This window comes from Giraffa tippelskirchi, chromosome 7, assembly GCF_054371585.1.
Source record: "Giraffa tippelskirchi isolate mGirTip1 chromosome 7, T2T-mGirTip1v1.2.pri, whole genome shotgun sequence".
Classification (NCBI taxonomy): domain Eukaryota; kingdom Metazoa; phylum Chordata; class Mammalia; order Artiodactyla; family Giraffidae; genus Giraffa; species Giraffa tippelskirchi.
Genome location: NC_137281.1, coordinates 45,071,449 through 45,091,880, shown reverse-complemented (window position 1 = coordinate 45,091,880; position 20,432 = coordinate 45,071,449). Strand labels below are relative to the sequence as shown.

Genomic DNA, 20,432 nt, shown 5'->3' with positions numbered 1-20,432 from the left:
TCAGCCTATGCAGGTTGAAAAGATATAAAAATTAAGAAATTTGGTCAAGAAAACATGTTCAGGAGAAAGTGTCAAGGACATACATGGATAAAATTTTGTCATTGTCTTGGAAGGATCAAAAAATCAAGTACTCAATTACAAACAGTGCTCTCTGAAGAGGTTAGGTTTGTAACTCATGGATCCTGTCAACCATCTCAGAAACCAGAAATGGAGATGGGTTTATCTAAGAAAGATTTGGAGAGAAGGCTCTTGTTTGATGGAGAGAATTACTTAGACCCGTGCAGAAGACTCATCAAGATTTTTAGAGTGCTATACTAACAGAAATACTGCCAGCTTGCATGGAAAGGAACAGAGAGAGAATGAAAGAAGGCTGTTAAAGAGTCTACAAATTCTACAGACAGGAAAGAGGCTGGTCAACTACTCAGTAGAAAACATGAACTACCCTTTAGGAAAAGAAGATGAGCCATAGGCCCTTGGCTGGATTCTGTAATTGCTTGAGACTGTTAACTCCTCTGTTCTTTAGTTTTCTCCGTTTTTGAATGGCAATACCTGTAATTATTACTTGTCTCACTATTGTATTTGGGAAGTAAATAACTTGTTTACTAGTTTCAAAGATCCATAAATGAAGAGTAATTTTGCCGTAATATTAATTACCCCAATAGCCTTGTTGCTGTTGTTTAGTTGCTAAGTTGTGTCCAGCTCCTTGTGACCTCATGAACTGCAGCACACCAGGCTTCCCTGTACTTCACCATCTCCTGGAGTTTGCTCAAACTCATGTCCTTTGATTGAGTGGGTAATGCCATTCAATCATTCATCCTGTCCCCTGCTTCTCCTCCTACCCTCAATCTTTCTCAGCATCAGGATCTTTTCCAGTGAGTCAGCTCTTGGACTCCTGGAGCTCCTCCCAGGCTCCTCCGTCCATGGGATTTTCCAGGCAAGAATACTGGAGTGGGTTGCCATTTCTTCTCCAAGATGGCCTTACATGTGTCTAATTTAGACAATTTACATGATGAGAACTGGGACTTTTGATCTGATAAGCTTAAAAGACATTCTGGACTTGAGTTGATACACTAATGGATTGAGACTTTGGGGGATGATGAGATGGAGTGTATTTTGTATGTAGTATGAGACTTAATCTTTAGGAAGTCAGAGGGTCTCAGATCATGGTATGTGCATGCTCAGCTGCTTTGGTCATGCCCGATGTTTTGCAACCCCATCAGGCTCCTCTGTCCATGGGATTTTCCAGATAAGAATACCGGAGTGGGTTGTCACGTCCTCCTCCAGGGGATATTTTTGACCCAGGGATCGAACCCTTGTTTCTTATGTCTGTTGTATTGGCAGGCAGTTTCTTTACCACTGGAGCCACCTGAGAAGCCATGTTAATCACTCTACAGAGACCACAATATTTCTTATAAAAGAGAGTAGAAGAATGGAATCAGAGCTCAGAAAAGGGAAAAGATTTTGATGGTTAATTTTATGTATCAACTTGACTGGACCATGCTCAGATATTTGGTTAAACATTATTCTGGGCATGTCTTTAAGGGTGTTTCTGGGTAAGACCAACATACAGATTGGGAGGCTTCCTAAAACAGATCACCTTCTCTAATGTAGGTGGGTCTGATCCCATCAATTAAAGACATGAATAGAACAAAAAGGCTGAGTAAGAGTGAAACTTTCCGTGCCATTGTTGAGTTAGAACATTGGTTTATTTTTGGCTTTTTGGGACTCACACTAAAAAACTGACTTTTTTTTTTGGGTTTTGAGCCTGCTGGAATTTGGACTGGAACTTAAACTATCAACTTTCCTGGTTTAGATACAGACTGGAACTGCATATTGGCTTTCCTAGGTCTTCAGACAGCTAACTGCCAATCATAGAACTTCTTAGCCTCCATAATAATGTGAGCCAATTCCTTAAAAAAACAAAAAAAACCTCAATCCCTCCTTCTCCTCTCCCCCAATTTCTATCTATTTCCTGTTGATTTTGTTTCTCTGAAGAATTCTGAATAATACAATGATGCTACACAGTTGGCTTTGACAATGGAGATGAAGGAAAGGGCCATGAGTCAAGGGAAGCTGGCAGCCTTGAGAAGTTAGAAAAGACAGGGAAGAATTTTTAGTTACAGCAGAACCAGCACTCCTAGTACCTTGATTTTAGCCCTGTGAAACTGATTCAGACTTCTGACCTCCAGAATTGTGACAGAATGAATTTGTGTTTTTATGTGATACTATGTCTGTGGTAATACACTAATATACAATCCACTGTTGTTCTTGATACTCTTCTACAATACTGTTCCAGTCATCACTTGAAGCTTGAGTAAATTTGAGATATTTATACAATACCTTGAGGTATTTATACAAGCTACAAAAAAGGTAAACTTTGAAAACACTATTAGAAGTGAAAGAAGTCAGTGAAGACCAAAATACATGAATCATTTATCTATAAAAAGATAGATTTTGTTATACCAGAGACCTATTATGTTTTTTGTTTCTTTTAATTCATGTGTAACAACATTGTAAGTAGCATTTAATCTCTCAGCTTTAGCGACAAAGGCTGCAAAGTGAGTATCAGAAGAGACTTGGGCTATTTTAAGTTATTTCCTAAAATCAACACAAGAAAACTTTTTGCTGATATCTTTTAAGTTTCCTTCGGAAGCTGCTGTGGTATAAAATTAACAGGAATAATATATCCATCAGTCCTTTCTCTGATGATCTGTGTTCTCTTAGTGGTAAGAAGTCACTTAGCTGTCATAGATCTTTTGGAATTAAAGTTGATATTCAAGTTGTTGACATTCTAATTTAAATATGTTCTTAATAAGGTAAGCTTTGAAGGGAAGGGGAAGGAATAGTATTTCATTTAATCACACAAGAAACTTGCAGGTAGGTATATTAATTCTTATCTTATAGATGTAGAGATAAACAGACAGACTAAATACATTGCTGAAGGAAACAGAGCTCCTGAGCACTGGCATTTAAAATGAAGATTAAAGGCTATGCTCTTTTCTTATCCCCATGCTAAGCTGCACTTAGAAATAAACTTTTCTTTTAACCTCATGTGATATACAATGCATGAAAGAAATGTGTTTTGTAATGCACCCTAACTCAAATTCCATTTGGGATAAATGCTGTCAAAAATTGGAAAAAAAGGATATCAGCATTATGAGGGATTGAAATGCTCCCTTAGTTCTACCCTTCAACCAAAAACCAATAAAACATCCACAATTCAACAAAGGTGCCTCTGCCCAACACACTAGGACGCCAGAGAATTTCACACATCTGTCGATGTAAAGGTGGGTGAACTAGAACACATAGAGGAAGTGAATAAGGGGAAAAATGAAGTGGAGACCACGGCACCAGAGAACCCAGCAGCAGCAGGGGAAGTGGCACATATGACTCTGGCTTCCCGGCTGCTGTGGTGGTCTGGGCAGCAGTGGCAAAAGGCCTAGGATCCCACCCCTTTAGCTGTGGAGGCATCCAAGACTCTAGCCCATCTCCTTGGGCAAGGATGGTGCCCATGAACCAGAAAACAAAGGACACAGAACAGATGTCCACGACCTTGGCTCCCTTTAAGTCTTTCCCTCTCTCTGTGGTGATGAAGCTTGTGACTCAGGAGATCACAGACATGGGAAAGGCACAAAAGCACCCACCACATATGGAATATACAAACAAACAAAAGACTCAGATAAGTGGTCAAACCAAATCAAACAAAAATGTAGCTACAAAGAATAGAGTAGTGGTTACAAAAGGGGAAGGAGCAAGGAAGGTGGAAGGTAACATGGCTAAAGGGTATCAACTCTATGGTGGGTAACAAATGGAAACTAAATTTTTGGTGGTGAGTACACTGTAGTGTACACAGAAACAGAAATATAATTTTGTACACAAGAACTCTGTACAATGTTATAAACTAATGGTACCTCAATAAAAAATTTTTTTGAAAAGGAAAATTCATGTGTGTTTTATTTCTCTTTTAATTAATATACCTGACTGCAAATATATAACATAACAGAGAGGTCTGAATTGAAGTTTTATCCTATTTATGAACAGGCATTTTCAATTCTGTCAGGTTGGGAAATTGATTCCTTACTACCAGTTTCTACCACCATTAGTCTAATTTATACAGCTGGTAAGAATTACAAACATAGAAGTTCAAAATCTTCCATGCTCTTGTAAAGGAACTCTGTTATTGCTACTGAAAGGTGATAAAACTTTGTGGGTGTTACTCTAGGAAGGAAGCTGATTAAAATGTCATAAAGTGGAAGTATATATTCCAGAATGCTTTTTCTTTTTTTAGTATCTTCCCCAAAATTATAAGAGGTAACCGTATATGCTGATGATTTAAAAGTTAAGAAGCCTACTCTGCTTTATAAAAGTATCAGTTCATTTCAGTCGCTCAGTTGTGTCTGACGTTTTGCAACCCCATAGACTTATGCAGCATGCCAGGCTTCCCTGTCTATCACCAGCTCCAGGAGCTTGCTCAAACTCACGTCCATCAAGTTGGTGATGCCATATAACCGTCTTGTCCTCTGTCATCCCTTTCGCCCACTTTCAATCTTTCCCAGCATCAGGGTCTTTTCCAATGAGTCAGTTATTCCCATCAGTTGGCCAAAGTACTGGAGCTTGAGACTGAGCTTCAGCATCAGTTCTTCCAATGAATATTCAGGACTGATTTCCTTTAGGACGGACTGGTTTGATCTCCTTGCAGTCCAAGGGACTCTCAAGAGTTTTCTCCAACACCACAGTTCAAAAGCATCAATTCTTCAGTGCTCAGCTATCTTTATGGTCCAACTCTCACATCCATACATGAATACTGGAAAAACCACACCTTTGACTAGAAGGACTTTTGTTGGCAAAGTAATGTCTGCTTTTTAATATGTTGTCTTAGTTTGCAATATTGTTTCTTCCAAGGAGCAAGCGTCTTTTAATTTCATGGCTGCAGTCACCATCTGCAGTGATTTTTGAGCCCAAGAAAATAAGTCTGTCACTGTTTCCATTGTTTCCCCATCTATTTGCCATGAAGTGATGGGGCTGGATACCATGATCTTCATTTTTTGAATGTTGGGTTTTTAAGCCAGTTTTTTTGCTGTCCTATTTCACTTTCATCAAGAGGCTCTTCAGTTCCTCTTTGCTTTATGCCATTAGTGTGGTGTCATCCGTATATCTGAGGTTATTGGTATTTCTCCCTGAAATCTTGATTCCAGCTTGTGCTTCATCCAGCCTGGCATTTGCATGCTGTACTCTGCATATAAGTTAAATAAACATGGTGACAATAAACAGCCTTGACGTACTCCTTTCCCAATTTGGAACCAGTGTTGTTCCATGTCTAGTTCTAACTGTTGCTTCTTGATCTGCACACAGATTTCTCAGGAGGCAGGTAGGGTGGTCTGGTATTCCCATCTCTTGAAGAATTTTCCACGGTTTGTTGTGATCTACACAGTCAAAGGATTTAGAGTAGTCAATAAAGCAAAAGTAGATGTTTTTCTGGAATTCTCTTGCTTTTTTGACGATCCAGCAGATGTTGGCAATTTGATCTCTGGTTCCTCTGCCTTTTTGAAATCCAGCTTGAACATCTGGAAGTTCATGGTTCACGTACCTTTGAAGCCTGGCTTGGAGAATTTTGAGCATTACTTGGCTAGCATGTGAGGTGAATGCAATTGTGCAGTAGTTGGAACATTTCTTGGCATTGCCTTTATTTGGGATTGGAATGAAACCTTGACCTTTTCCAGTCCTGTGGCTACTGCTGAGTTTTCCAAATCTGCTGGCATACTGAGTGAAGCACTTTAACAGCATCATCTTTTAGGATTTGCAATAGCTCAGCTGGAATTCCATCACCACTAGCTTTGTTTGTAGTGATGCTTCCTACGGCCCACTTGACTTCTCACTCTGGGATGTCTGACTCTAGGTGAGTGATCACACCATTGTGGTTATCTGTCATAAAGATCATCTTCGTGTAGTTTTTCCGTATATTGTTGCCATATCTTCTTAATAACTTCTGCTTCTGTTAGGTCCATACTGTTTCTGTCCTTAATTGTGCCAATCTTTGCATGAAATGTTCCCTTGGTATCTCTAATTTTCTTGAAGAGATCTCTAGTCTTTCTCATTCTATTCCTTTCCTGTATTTCTTTGCATTGCTCACTTAGGTAGGCTTTCTTATCTCTCTTTGCTATTCTTTGGAACTCTGCATTAAGATGGATATATCTTTCCTTTTCTCCTTTGCCTTTTGCTTCTCTTCTTTTCTCAGCTATTTGTAAGGCCTCTTCAGACAGCCATTTTGCATTTTTGCATTTCTTCTTCTTGGGGATGGTTTGGATCACTGCCTTCTGTACAATGTTATGAACCTCATCCATAGTTCTTCAGGTACTCTACCTATCAGATCTAATCCCTTGAATCTTTTGTCACTTCCACTGTATAATTGTAAGGGGTTTAATTTAGGTCATAACAGAATGGTCTAGTGTTATTCCCTATCTTCCTCATTTTAAATCTGAATTTTGCAATAAGCAGTTCATGATCTGAGCCACAGTCAGCTTCTGGTCTTGTTTTTGTTGACTGTATAGAGCTTCTCCATCTTCGGCTGCAAAGAATATAATCAATCTGATTTCAGTATTGACCATCTGGTGATGTCCATGTGTAGAGTCATCCCTTGTGTTGTTGGAAGAGGGTGTTTGCTATGACTAGTGCATTAAAAAGCAGAGACATTACTTTGTCAACAAAGGTCCGTCTAGTCAAGGCTATGGTTTTTCCAGTGGTCATGTATGAATGTGAGAGTTGGATTATAAAGAAAGCTGAGCACTGAAGAATTGATGCTTTTGAACTGTGGTGTTGGAGAAGACTCTTGAGGGTCCCTTGGACTGCAAGGAGATCCAACCAGTCCATCCTAAGGGAGATCAGTCCTGGGTGTTCATTGGAAGGACTGATGTTGAAGCTGAAACTCCAATACTTTGGCCACCTCATGTGAAGAGCTGACTCATTTGAAAAGACCCTGATGCTGGGAAAGATTGAGGGCAGGAGAAGAAGGGGACAATAGAGGATGAAATGGCTGGATGGCATCACCGACTCAATGGACATGAGTTTGGGTAAACTCTGGGAGTTGGTGATGGACAGGGAGGCCTGGCGTGCTATGATTCATGGGTTCGCAAAGAGTTGGACACGACTGGGCAACTGAAGTGAACTGAACTAGAAGGTCTTATAGGTCTCATATCATACTTATAGGTCTCAACCTCACACTTATAATAGTATAATTTTATATAAAATCAACGTTAGCAATGTAGTCATCAATTACATAGGAAATGCTTATTGGAATTTATCTTGGTACCAACAGTGTAATGAAAGTAATGAAATTTATCAACATAGTTTACCTGAAAAGACTAGCATACGCTCAAAAAAAATTAGAATCCTCTACTCCTCAGATTCGCAGGCAGGCTGGAGGAAAATAAAGAAATTTTCAGATCTGCAAGGTCTCAGAAAAATTTATAGACTCTCCTTGATAAAATTACTTGCCAATATACCCAGAAAAATAATAGATGAATCAAAGAAAGAATTGAAGATGGACATGTTCAATGGTGATCAAAGAAACTAGTAAACTTTGTAGCCAATTGTAAATAATGGCAACAATAAAATGTGAAAAGAAATACATATATAAATAGATGAGTCCTAAATGATATCAACATAGTGATGACATCACTGAATGAGAGAAAGGGTAGGGGAAGGAGAACTGAATGTATGCTAAAAATCTTATCTTAAGGACAGTTTGTCTCTAATAGTTCACTAAAAAACATAACAACTATAACAGAAATAAGATTTATACTATACAAATCATCTTAGGAACTACAAAAGGAAGAGAAATTTGAATGATCCAAAAGAAGCCAGAAAAATAAGGAAAATGATGAATACAATGATAAAATGGCAAGGATAAATCAAGGCACATTTGACCACATCATACTAATAATTAAAATAATAGCAGACATTACATAGAATTTATGCTATGCTATGCCATGTGTGATGCAAATTCTCATTTGATTCTCTCAATTACCTCATGAGGTAGGTATTATTGTTTTTCTCATTAACAGATACTAAAACTGAGATAGACAGGTTATTTGCCATGATCACACAGGTAATAACAGAGACAATTTGAATCTAGGCTCCACAGTACATACTTTTTATCCACTAAATTATACTACTTTTTTGAATGGGTTATATTCTACTATTAAGAGACAGAGATTCATACATTCAGTTTTTAAAAATTCCCATCATACAGTCCTTTCTTCACTTAACCTATGGTTTTGAAGATTCATCCATGCTGCTAACTATCCTTCTTCAGCAATTTATTATTATTTCTTATTACCAACCATTATTAAATTGTATAAATATACATGACTTGTTCATTTATTCTCTTGTTATGGACCTTTGATTTGCTTCCAGTTTGGTGCAACTGTGAATAAAGATACTGTGAACATTCTTTCAGAAATCTTTTTGTGAACTCAAGTTTTAAGTTCTTTCGCAAAAGAACCTAGAAATGAAATTGCTGGATCACAGGAAAGGTACATGTTTAACCTCATAAGAAACTGCAAGTTTTCCAAAATGATTGTGCAATTTTACATTCTTAATAAAAAATGTATAAGAGTTCCAGTTGTTCTACATCCTTACCAACATTTGTGTTACTGCCTTGTTTAACTGCAACCATTCTAGGGTGTATTATCAAGTGTATCATATGGCTTTAACTGCATTTCCTTAATTATCAGTGATATTGGATATCTTTTCATATGTTTACTGGCCATCTGTGTACCTTTTCCACTGAACTGCCTTAGTGTCTATGCAAAAAAAGAGAATCAGTTGATCATAATATGTACAGCTGTATTTCTGGACTCAGACATTGATCTCTATATGTATTCTTACATAAATACAATAGTGTCTTCATTAATGCAGTTTCACAGGCAGTCTTAAAAGTCAGGTAGAAATGATTCCTCCATCTTGTTGTTTCTTCAAGAATTCTGACTAACCAAGGTTTTAATTGAGCTAATGGACTTCCCTGGTGGCTCAGTAGTAAGGAACTTGCCCGCCAAGTAGGAGATGCAGGTTTGATCCCTGGGTCAGGAAGATCCCCAGGAGAAGGAAATGACAACCCAATCCAGTATTATTGCCTGAGAAATCCCACAGATGGAGGAGCCTGGTGGGCTATAGTCCATGAGGTCATGAAAGAATCAAACACGACCTGGCAACTAAACAACAAAATTGAGCTAATCTAGTTTTTCACATATAAATATCAGAATGAGAATATAAATTTCTTCAGAAGTGAATGGGGAATTTGTTTGAAATTGTGTTCAATTTACAGATCAGACTGGATAAATAAAATATAAGTATATAGATAAAGCTGAAAGATCAAGAAAGTCTGTTCTCTACAGAGAATATTGAGTATTCTGATGTGTAAATATGATATTTCCTTTTATGGGGGAGGCCTTTTTTAATTACTCTCAGTAATGTTCTGGTATTCAAAAACAGGTACAACTGAATTTTGTTGATAGAAATCAAAACACTGGGTACCTACGAGGCTGGGTATTAACTAGGGTCATAAAAACGTTTTACATTTTGACTGCAGTACCGGGTACACAGGTATAAACATTAGCAAAACTCACCAAATTGTACATTTAACATTTTTGCATTTTATTGAGAGCAAAATTTTCCAAAATAAAATGCCATATAAAAGCTAAAATGGGTGGAAATGTAGGCAGAGTAAATACTAAGAAAAAGAAACAGGATAGAAATTATGTGCTGTGCTATGCTTAGTCACTCAGTCATGTCCAACTCTTCGCAACCCCATGGACCCAGGTGTGCTGCATTGCAACCTGGATTTGATCCCTGGGTTGGGAAGATCCCCTGGAGAAGGGAATGGCAACCCACTCCAGTATTCTTTCCTGGAGAATTCCATGGATAGAAGAGCCTGGCAGGCTACAGTCCATAGGTTGCAAAGAGTCAAGACATGACTGAGTGACTTTCCCTCACTCACTCTCCTGCATTGCAGCTGGATTTTTTTTTACCATCTGAGCCACGAGGGAAGCCCAAGAATACTAAAATGGGTAGCCTATCCCTTGTCCAGGCTATCTTCCAGACCCAGGAATTGAACAGGGTCTCCTGCATTGCAAGTGGATTATTTACCTACCAGGGAAGCCCAGAGATTACAGTATAACAAAATACACACACACAGACACACACACAAACACACACACACAAAGAAGAATTCAAAGCAAAAAGCATTAAAGAAAAAGAAAAAAAGAAATTAAAAAAATGGATAGTTCACAATTAACAAAAGAAGTCAGAGGACAAACTCTTATGCACCTAGTAATCAAGGTTGCAAGTCCATATATTAAAAATTGATAAAGAAGCTGACAACTGTATACTTCCATAGCAGAGGATTAATATACTTTTAAAAATAGATAAAAATATATAAGGGTATATAGAAGATTTAAATAACACAACTAACACAAACGATATTTCAAATAACCATTCATTCAGCTATCAAACTACCAGAAAACTCTCAACAAGTTTTGAAAAGTATTGCACAAGACAGATCAATGTTTACAATGCAATAACCTTGATGAACAATAAAAAAATAGACTCAAACGGTTAAGAAAACAACACAAAACAACTCCCCAAACATATTTACATGAACATTTAAAAAACCTTCCAGAATAATGCATAGATTAAGAGAAATTTCAAATAAATACAAAAGAAGAGAACAATAAAAACACCAATTATCAAAATACATGGTTTGAGGCCAAGTACATAGAAAATAGTCTTAAAATCATTTATTAAAAAATAAGAAAATGGGAGAAATTCTGTTAAGTATTCAATGAAATAAACTAAAAGAAAATCAAAAATAAATCTAAAGAAAGCAAAAAAGGGAAGGAATTAAATATAGAACCAGAAATAAAATATTTAGGAAAAAACCCATCTTATCATTCAAAATAGGAGTAATTTAAAAACAACTATAATAACAACAAAAACACAGATATTAATGAAACAATAAAATAGAATAGCCTTAATCAATTTTGATGAATAAAATATAACAGGTAAATAAAATTACAAACACAAAGGGCCTACACCTATGGATTCAAAGGAAATGGAAAAATTATAGAAGAATGCAATATCATGACAATAAAATCAATATGCAGGAGTAACTATTGAGAGATTGAGTAAAACTGATTGCCAATAAATAATATTTAATATATATTCTTTTAGGAATTAACAGAGACTGCCAGAGCTTTATCATCTACATAATTTTCTCCCTAATAATTTATTAGTGGATCCTTTTTTATTTTAATATGGGATGAAAAATTGTAATATGAGATTCACTAGGGCAGAAGAATAGGCAACCTTATTGTAGAAAAATTTTATCTTTACAAATTTCAACTACTGAAGCTAAAATCGGTTTGAGTGAAGGTTAGTCAACATACTAGTATGAGTTCTTCATTGACTATAAATAGTATGAGTTCTTAAGTGATGAGTATCTAGGATATGATATCAAACACACTGTAAATTTTTTATGCTGTCATATCATTTTGGGCTAATTTAGTATTCTCCTTCATTTGAGGTATAGAAGCTACTGAATAAGACAGTGCAATCAGAAATAGTGTAAAAATGAAAGTAAATTTAAGCCTGAAAAGATATTCTATATTGTAAAAACTGATTTAAAAAAGTCACATATTGAAGGCTTCTGGAGGCTTTATAATAATTTGCTCAGGAGGAAGTAATACATTTTATTAAGTCCAAAGTAATGTGAATATGATTCTTGTATTCAGTATCTTTATTATTTTGAAAAGCAAACATTTTATGAAAACAACCTTGTGCTACCTCTATGTATAATTCTATAAAACACCCTAAGCAAACTTATTAAAATATTCTTCAGTCTTCAATAAGCTGTGAATGCAGATAACTTCCCTACCCAGTGTTATTATTATTCATTAACTAAGGGTTAGCTAATGATTTAGATCCTAAGACTTAGTAATCTAGGTTTTAATGTTAGAAACAGGCTGTCCTCCCATTTGAAGTAATCAGTTGAAGAGATGGAAATTATGTGACTTAGCCTACCAAGATTTATTCTGCGAATGTTTTTTCTTTTATTGTAAATTAGGAAGTCTGTTACATCTTCACATTCATGGAAAAGACTGGGATTAACTTCATTTAAAAAAGATTATGGTGAAGCATTTGAAGTGTAAAACATAAAATTAGTAACATATTGGATTTAATTAAAAACCATGATAAATCCTGTTACATTTCATAATAAAAATGAAAAATAACAGTGGCTAGAAAAGGAGAAGTGGATATAGGCATCTGTACCATCAATCTCCTTACCTACTAAAGTAGAACATCTGAAACAAAATAGAACCTTTTTTTTGGTGACTCAAGGTATCAATATGAACTTAAATTATTCTAAAAAGCTGAGGGTCAAAATGAAAATGCAGATTATACTGAATGGGTAATTAGCTAATATCTGCAAAAGTGCCCAGTAATCTTTTTTGACAGAGTTCCATATCCCAACATGTTTCTGGTTCTCTTTCAGTCTCTCATAAGGGTAGTTTGAATGTGTATGACCAGTTCAGTTCAGTTCAGTCGCTCAGTCGTGTCTGACTCTTTGCAACCCCATGAATCGCAGCACGCCAGGCCTCCCTGTCCATCACCAACTCCTGGAGTTTACCCAAACCCATGTTCATCGAGTCAGTGATGCCATCCAACCATCTCATCCTCTGGCGTCCCCTTCTCCTCCTGCCGCAATCCTACCCAGCACTAGGGTCTTTTCCAATGAGTCAACTCTTTGCATGAGGTGGTGAAAGTATTGCAGTTTCAGCTTCAACATCAGTCCTTCCAATGAACACCCAGGACTGATCTCCTTTAGGATGGATTGATTGGAATTCCTTGCAGTCCAAGGGACTCTCAAGAGTCTTCTCCAACACCACACTTCAAAAGCAACAATTCTGCGGCGCTCAGCTTTCTTCACCGTCCAACTCTCACATCCATACATGACCACTGGAAAAGCCATAGCCTTGACTAGACGGACCTTTGTTGGCAAAGTAATATCTCTGCTTTTAAATATGCTATCTAGGTTGGCCATAACCTTTCTTCTAAGGAGCAAGCGTCTTTTAATTTCATGGCTGCAATCACCATCAGCAGTGATTTTGGAGCCCAAAAAAATAAAGTCTGACACTGTTTCCACTGTTTCCCCATGGAGTGATGGGACCAGATGCCATGATCTTAGTTTTCTTAACGTTGAGCTTTAAGCCAACTTTTTCACTTTCCTCTTTCACTTTCATCAAGAAGCTCTTTAGTTCTTCTTCACTTTCTGCCATAAGGGTGGTGTCATCTGCATATCTGAGGTTATTGATATTTCTCCTGGCAATCTTGATTCCAGCTTGTGTTTCTTCCAGCCCAGCGTTTCTCATGATGTACTCTGCATATAAGTTAAATAAGCAGGGTGACAATATACAGCCTTGACGCACTCCTTTTCCTATTTGGAACCAGTCTGTTGTTCCATGTCCAGTTCTAACTGTTGCTTCCTGACCTGCACACAGGTTTCTCAAGAGACAGGTGAGATGGTCTGGTATTCCCATCTCTTTCAGAATTTTCCACAGTTTATTGTGATCCACACAATCAAAGGCTTTGGCATAGTCAATAAAGCAGAAATAGGTGTTTTACTGGAACTCTCTTGCTTTTTTGATGATCCAGCGGATATTGGCAATTTGATCTCTGGTTCCTCTGCCTTTTCTAAAACCAGCTTGAACATCTGGAAGTTCACGGTTCACGTATTGCTGAAGCCTGGCTTGGAGAATTTTGAGCATTACTTTACTAGCATGTGAGATGAGTGCAATTGTGCAGTAGTTTGAGCATTCTTTGGCATTGCCTTTCTTAGGGATTGGAATGAAAACTGACCTTTTCCAGTCCTGTGGCCACTGCTGAGTTTTCCAGATTTGCTGGCATATCGAGTGCAGCACTTTCACAGCGTCATCTTTCAGGATTTGAAATAGCTGAACTGGAATTCCATCACCTCCACTAGCTTTGTTCGTAGTGATGCTTTCTAAGGCCCACTTGACTTCACATTCCAGGATGTCTGGCTCTAGGTGAGTGATCACACCATCGTGATTATCTGGGTCATGACGATCTTTTTTGTACAGTTCTTCTGTGTATTCTTGCCACTTCTTCTTAATATCTTCTGCTTCTGTTAGGTCCATACCATTTCTGTCCTTTATCGAGCCCATCTTTGCATGAAATGTTCCCTTGGTATCTCTAATTTTCTTGAAGAGATCTCTAGTCTTTCCCAATCTGTTGTTTTCCTCTATTTCTTTGCATTGATTGCTGAGGAAGGCTTTCTTCTCTCTCCTTGCTATTCTTTGGAACTGTGCATCCAGATGGGAATATCTTTCCTTTTCTCCTTTGTGTTTTGCTTCTCTTCTCTTCCCAGCTCTCTGTAAGGCCTCCTCAGACAGCCATTTTTCTTTTTTGCATTTCTTTTCCATGGGGATGGTCTTGATCGCTGTCTCCTGTACAATGTCACAAACCTCTGTCCATAGTTCATCAGGCACTCTATTAGATCTAGTCCCTTAAATCTATTTGTCACTTCTACTGTATACTCATAAGGGATTTGATCTAGGTCATACCTGAATGGTCTAGTGGTTTTCCCTACTTTCTTCAATTTAAGTCTGAATTTGGCAATAAGCAGTTCGTGATCTGAGCCACAGTCTGCTCTCGGTCTTGTTTTTGCTGACTGTATAGAGATTCTCCATCTTTGGCTGCAAAGAATATAATCAATCTGACTTTGGTGTTGACCATCTGGTGATGTCCACATGTAGAGTCTTCTCTTGTGTTGTTGGAAGAGGGTGTTTGCTATGACCAGTGTGTTCTCTTGGCAAAACTCTATTAGCCTTTGCCCTGCTTCATTCTGTACTCCAAGGCCAAATTTGCCTGTTATGCCAGGTGTTTCCTGACTTTCTACTTTTGCATTCCAGTCCCCTATAATGAAAAGGACATCTTTTTTGGGTGTTAAGTATAGAAGGTCTAGACCTAAGGTGTAGGTCTCCATCGAATCGTTCAACTTCAGCTTCTTTGGTGTTACTGGTTGGGGCATAGACTTGGATTACTGTGATATTGAATGGTTTGCCTTGGAAACGAACAGAGATCATTCTATCGTTTTTGAGATTGCATCTAAGTACTGCATTTCGGACTCTTCTGTTGACCATGATGGCTACTCCATTTCTTCTAAGGGATTCCTGCGCACAGCAGTAGATATAATGGTCGATCTGAGTTAAATTCACCCATTCCAGTCCATCTTAGTTTGCTGATTCCTAGAATATCGACGTTCACTCTTGCCATCTCCTGTTTGACCACTTCCAATTTGCCTTGATTCATGGACCTAACATTCCAGGTTCCTATGCAATATTGCTCTTTATAGCATTGGACCTTGCTTCTATCACCAGTCACATCCACAGCTGGGTATTGTTTTTGCTTTGGCTCCATCCCATCTTTCTTACTGGAGTTATTTCTCCATTTATCTCCAGTAGCATATTGGGCAGTTACTGACCTGGGGAGTTCATCTTTCAGTGTCCTATCTTTTTGCCTTTTCATACTGTTCATGGGGTTCTCAAGGCAAGAATACTGAAGTGGTTTGCCATGCCCTTCTGCAGTGGACCACATTCTGTCAGACCTCTCCACCATGACACATTCGTCTTGGGTGGCCCCACACGGCATGGCTTAGTTTCATTGAGATAGACAAGGCTGTGGTCTGTGTGATCAGATTAGCTAGTTTTCTGTAATTTTAGTTTCAGTGTGTCTGCCCTCTGATGCCCTCTTGCAACACCTACCATCTTACTTGTTTACCACCAACACACCCAAATTATATCTCTGGTTTCCGAATTTATGAAACACAAATTAACTAACAAAAGAGAACACATGGTTGTACATAATCAATCTCCTCTAATCACTACTGTTTAGTTGCTAAGTCATGTCCAACTCTTTTACGATCCCATGGATTGCAGCCTGCCAGGGTCTCCTGTCCATGGGATTTCCCAGGCAAGAATACTAGACTGGGTTGCTGTTTCCTTCACTAGGGGATCTTCCCAAACTGGGTATTGAACCCATGTCTCCTTCATTGTTAGGCTGATTCTTTACCCTTGAACCACCTGGGAAGCCCTTCTGACAGTGACTCTCAGAAAGCTTATGGGTTTTACTTATTTGTCCTTAGCTTGCTCCTTCTTTCTCTTGTCAGAGTGACCTTTACTGTTTGCCCAAATCATCATCTCCAACCTCTGCTAAAAATGTGTTGTTTTGGTTATCTACTACTTCCTTCTAAATTTTTTTCTTACAGGGAAAGGAAAATGATTTAGATTCTGTAAGCTTTGAGTCCTGACTGCAAATGTGTGATCCTGGACAAGCAGTCTGACTTACGTTAGACTATTTCCATATTTGAGCTTCCCTGGTGGCTCATCTGGTAAAGAATCTGCGTGCAGTGTGGGAGATCTGGGTTTGATTCCTGGGTTGGGAAGATTCCCTGGAGAAGCAAACAGCTACCCACTCCAGCATTTACAAAATACAGATAATACCATCCTATAGAAATTATTGTGCAGTAATATGCATGAAAAACACTTTATAAACTGAAGCCCTTTTCTTCCTGGCATTAACTGACAAGGAATATATTGCATTTATTGATTTACCTTATACACAAAATTAAAAATTATAAAAAGAATTATTAGCTTAACAGCATACTATGGAATAATCTCATTCTAACTTTGCTCTTCTTCTTTGAAAAAAACAAAAAAGAAAATTCAGACAAGTAAGATAAGATGACTACACATAGAAGATTACAGTAAACACAGGGCAACTGCGTAGCAGTAGGGCATCCCAGGGAAAAACCATGGTTTTCAGTCAGTGGTGTCACAGATGTAAAATGGCTGATCTCAGACCACGTTGTTTTGTTTAGAGTCACTCGCTGCCTCTATAAATGTCATTAATAGAGATCTTTTTCATGTAACATCTTTTTAAAGGAAAACTTTAAACAATTAAGACCTTTAATAAAAAATAAAAAACAAACATAGGCCCAAACAGCAACTCTCCTCTGAAAACAAAAAAATACAAGTTTACAAGCCATAGTTTTAGAACTTATTTTCATGAAACACATATTGTGGATTTTTAGTCTCATTTGTGTAGTTAATCTCTACCTGATTTTCAAAATCTGCAGAAAAAAAGAAGACAGAATTTTCCAGGTAGCAGCCCTTGATAATATAAACTGTAACCCTATACTGCTAAGTTGCTTCAGTCGTGTCTGACTCTGTGAGACCCCATGGACGGCAGCTCACCAGGCTCCGCCGTCCCTAGGATTCTCCAGGCAAGAATACTGGAGTGGGTTGCCATTTCCTTCTCCAGTGCATGAAAGGGAAAAGTGAAAGTGAAGTCGCTCAGTTGTGTCCGACTCTTAGCGACCCCATGGACTGTAGCCTACCAGGCTCCTCCATCCATGGGATTTTCCAGGCAAGAGTACTGGAGTGGGATGCCATTGCCTTCTCCGAACCCTATACTACTTATTAGCAATACAGCAGTCCTGAAATCAGTTAAAAGTTATAAAATGCTTTTTCAACAAAATTTGAATAGTAGACAAGGAGTATAATGCACACTATGTCTTATTTTCCTTCTTTTATGTTTCAAAGAATGTATTATGCTGCATTCTCCTAGACACACATCTCTCAAGTATAAGACTCTTTCTCATCTAGTGATTTAACGAACACTGAGATGCACTGAAATCTATCCTTCAATTCTCATCTATCCCAAAAGAATAAAAATGAAACCCTGGGCATTAAACAGCTGCTTTTATAAAAGCTCCAGGAGTCTATGGCTGCCTTTTACTTTATGTTTCCTATAGAGCCATAGTGTTCACTACTGAATTAGCTGCTGATATCATCATTATTATTTATGGGCTTCCCTGGTGGCTCAATGGTAAAGAATCCACCTGCCAATGCAGGAGACACATGAGATGTGGGTTTGATCCCTGGGTCAGAAGATCCCCTGGAGAAGGAAATAACCCACTCCAGTATTCTTGCCTGGGAATACTGTGGAGAGAGGAGGCTGGTGGGCTATAGTCCATGGGGTCCCAAAGAGTTGGACACAATGCATACAAATTCAATTCACTGTCATTATTACTGAATGGTAAAGGTAAGCTAAATATTTGATGGCTTAAAGGAGAAAATGTTGATAAAAACTTTTATGACAAAATATAAATTGCTTGCATGTTTTTCTAAGAATAAGTAATCACAGACTTAAATGAATTTGAGATGTAATTTCTTATTCTTTTGAATAGGGTAAATGTTCAAATTAAAGCAATTTTTACATTTCTTTGCTTTTATAGGGCACTATATATTTAAAAGGAAGAAAAATCACATTCAACTCAGAGATTTGGTTCTATCAGATGTGCTTCACACATAGGTGATGAGTGGTATATACTACTCTGCATTACACAGCATGGTGCTCGTATCTGTGGAAAATTCTGTAAATACAACTCAGAGTGAATATAATTCAAATCAAGGTCCTCAGAAAAGTTTAAGTACAGATTCTTCATAATTTTCTATAAGTATTTAGGGATAATCACTAATAATGCATAGTTTTCTAAAAATCAGATTTCTAGATAACATTGTTTTATGTTGAAATTAACAATAGTCTGATTTTTTTTCCCCAGGACAGTTTATTACATCATGAGCCTGGTAGTACATGTGAGCTGAATCATCACAAATTCCAGAGTCAAAAAATAAATTTATGCTCAGAAGGAAAATTATGGATAGATATGATTTAAGAGGCAAGAAAGAATAAGGAGTAAGAAACACAACTAATTATAATATGGAAAATACAATAAAGCATTAAAGTTTCAGAAGAGTCATATTAATGGAATCTGCCAAGAACAAAGTATGAATTTAACTACATTGGTTTAGCTACTGGTACTTCTATTTAAGGTGAAAAAGTAGCAACAACATTCAAAATTACTGATAATGCAATAAATGTGCTAAACGATTTTTTATTTACAAATATTATCAAGTCATGTCTAAATTCTTGATACCATTATAAAACAAGTAACAGTAAGGCAACATTCACTGATAGTACAAGTCAGCATATGGTAAGTATCTTGTTAATTGCTTCATTTATTTTTAACTCACCTAATTTCCACCACAACTCCATGACAGAGGTGCAATTATTACTCTCAATGAGGGGTTTAGGTAAGCTGCCCAAGTCAGACAGGTGCTAAATGGCTGGACTGAGTTAAGCCTAGGCTGAATTCTTAACATCCATAGTCTTTAGACTCAAAATGCAACTGAGTCATTTGCTTATAAAAATTTTGACCTTTTAAAGACCAAGCTTGTTGAATGAAAATATGCCTTTCACTGTTCTATAAATTAGAACTAGAACAGGTATTCTAAGCAGTTGGGAGAAGTTCAGGGACCACGTGAAAAACAAAAACTGAATTCATCGTAGTCCTTATTTAAGGGACTGTACCTTATTTAGGTGCTATTCAGGTATAATGTGTCATAGTGAAGATATTTTACACATATTTCTCTTTTTGACTTAATTTCCATACCTTCCAGATGTATTCTTCAGTATGGCAAGAGCATCTGGATAGCCATCCATGTTGTAATCTCCAATATGAAGGGTAATTGGAATTGGTATTTCAGTTGGTTGCTGTTCATGCACAAATGGCACAAAGCCCCAGAGTGTACCCTTACTGCTAAAATCCTGTAGGACAGGAATCCACTGTGGATTAAGAGGAAAAAAATTAGATTTTATAGTCATTTTAGAAAAAAAATTCACCATTTGTAAAACAAATGATCCACAAAAAATCCTCAGGATATGTTTCATCTTTCTTAAGTTGTATCTCTGCAAAATGGCAGAGTATTATAATTTACTTTGATAAATAGGTAATTGACACTCTAAAAAAATAAGTCTACCTTAAAATTTATCAGTAGTCATCTTTCCTTGAACTAGCATATAGAATTAAAAAGTTTTTCACAGAATATGGAATCTTAGGATTGAACTGATGTTATCAAACACGTAGTTGAACGGTCCATTTAAAAATGTGTGTTGGGGACTTCCCTGGTGGTCCAGTGGTTAATAATCCACCCCGCAATGCAGGGACATTGGTTTAATCCCTGGTCTGGAAAGATCCCACATGCCGCGGGGCAACTAAGCCTGTGAGCCACAACTACTGAGCCTGTATGCTCTAGAACCTGTGCTCTGCAACAAGAGAAGCCAACACAGTGAGAAGCCCATGCACCACAACTAGAGAGTAGGCCCAGGTTTCTGCAAACAGAGAAAACCTGTGTGCAGCAACAGAGATCCAATGCAGCCAAGAAATAAATAAAATTAAACAAATGAACAAACAGAAAATGTGTTGAGTGAAAATATAAACATAAATGAATATTTTT

At 37.5% G+C, this 20,432-nt stretch overlaps 2 protein-coding genes across 32 annotated transcripts in view; one reads left to right on the top strand and one right to left on the bottom strand.

Annotated features, from left to right (window-relative positions):
- The window catches only part of ITFG1 (integrin alpha FG-GAP repeat containing 1), a 276,724-nt gene that overhangs the window by 92,497 nt on the left and 163,795 nt on the right, over window positions 1-20,432 (bottom strand). For all 6 annotated transcript variants that reach the window (XM_081507946.1, XM_081507945.1, XM_081507947.1 and 3 more), the window contains one exon: window positions 19,589-19,761. In XM_081507946.1, coding sequence (XP_081364072.1) covers window positions 19,589-19,761 — 173 coding nt within the window. The remainder of the gene's footprint in view (window positions 1-19,588; window positions 19,762-20,432) is intronic.
- LOC145513005 (uncharacterized) overlaps window positions 1-20,432 on the top strand; it is a 166,598-nt gene that overhangs the window by 107,826 nt on the left and 38,340 nt on the right. For 12 of the 26 annotated variants that reach the window (XR_014059000.1, XR_014059002.1, XR_014059003.1 and 9 more), the window contains one exon: window positions 18,698-19,041. The gene's annotated coding sequence lies outside the window, so the exon portion shown is untranslated. Of the gene's footprint in view, window positions 1-8,412; window positions 8,532-18,697; window positions 19,130-20,432 lie in introns of those variants that run through there. The other 14 variants (XR_014059007.1, XR_014059028.1, XR_014059012.1 and 11 more) reach the window with 3 other exon arrangements.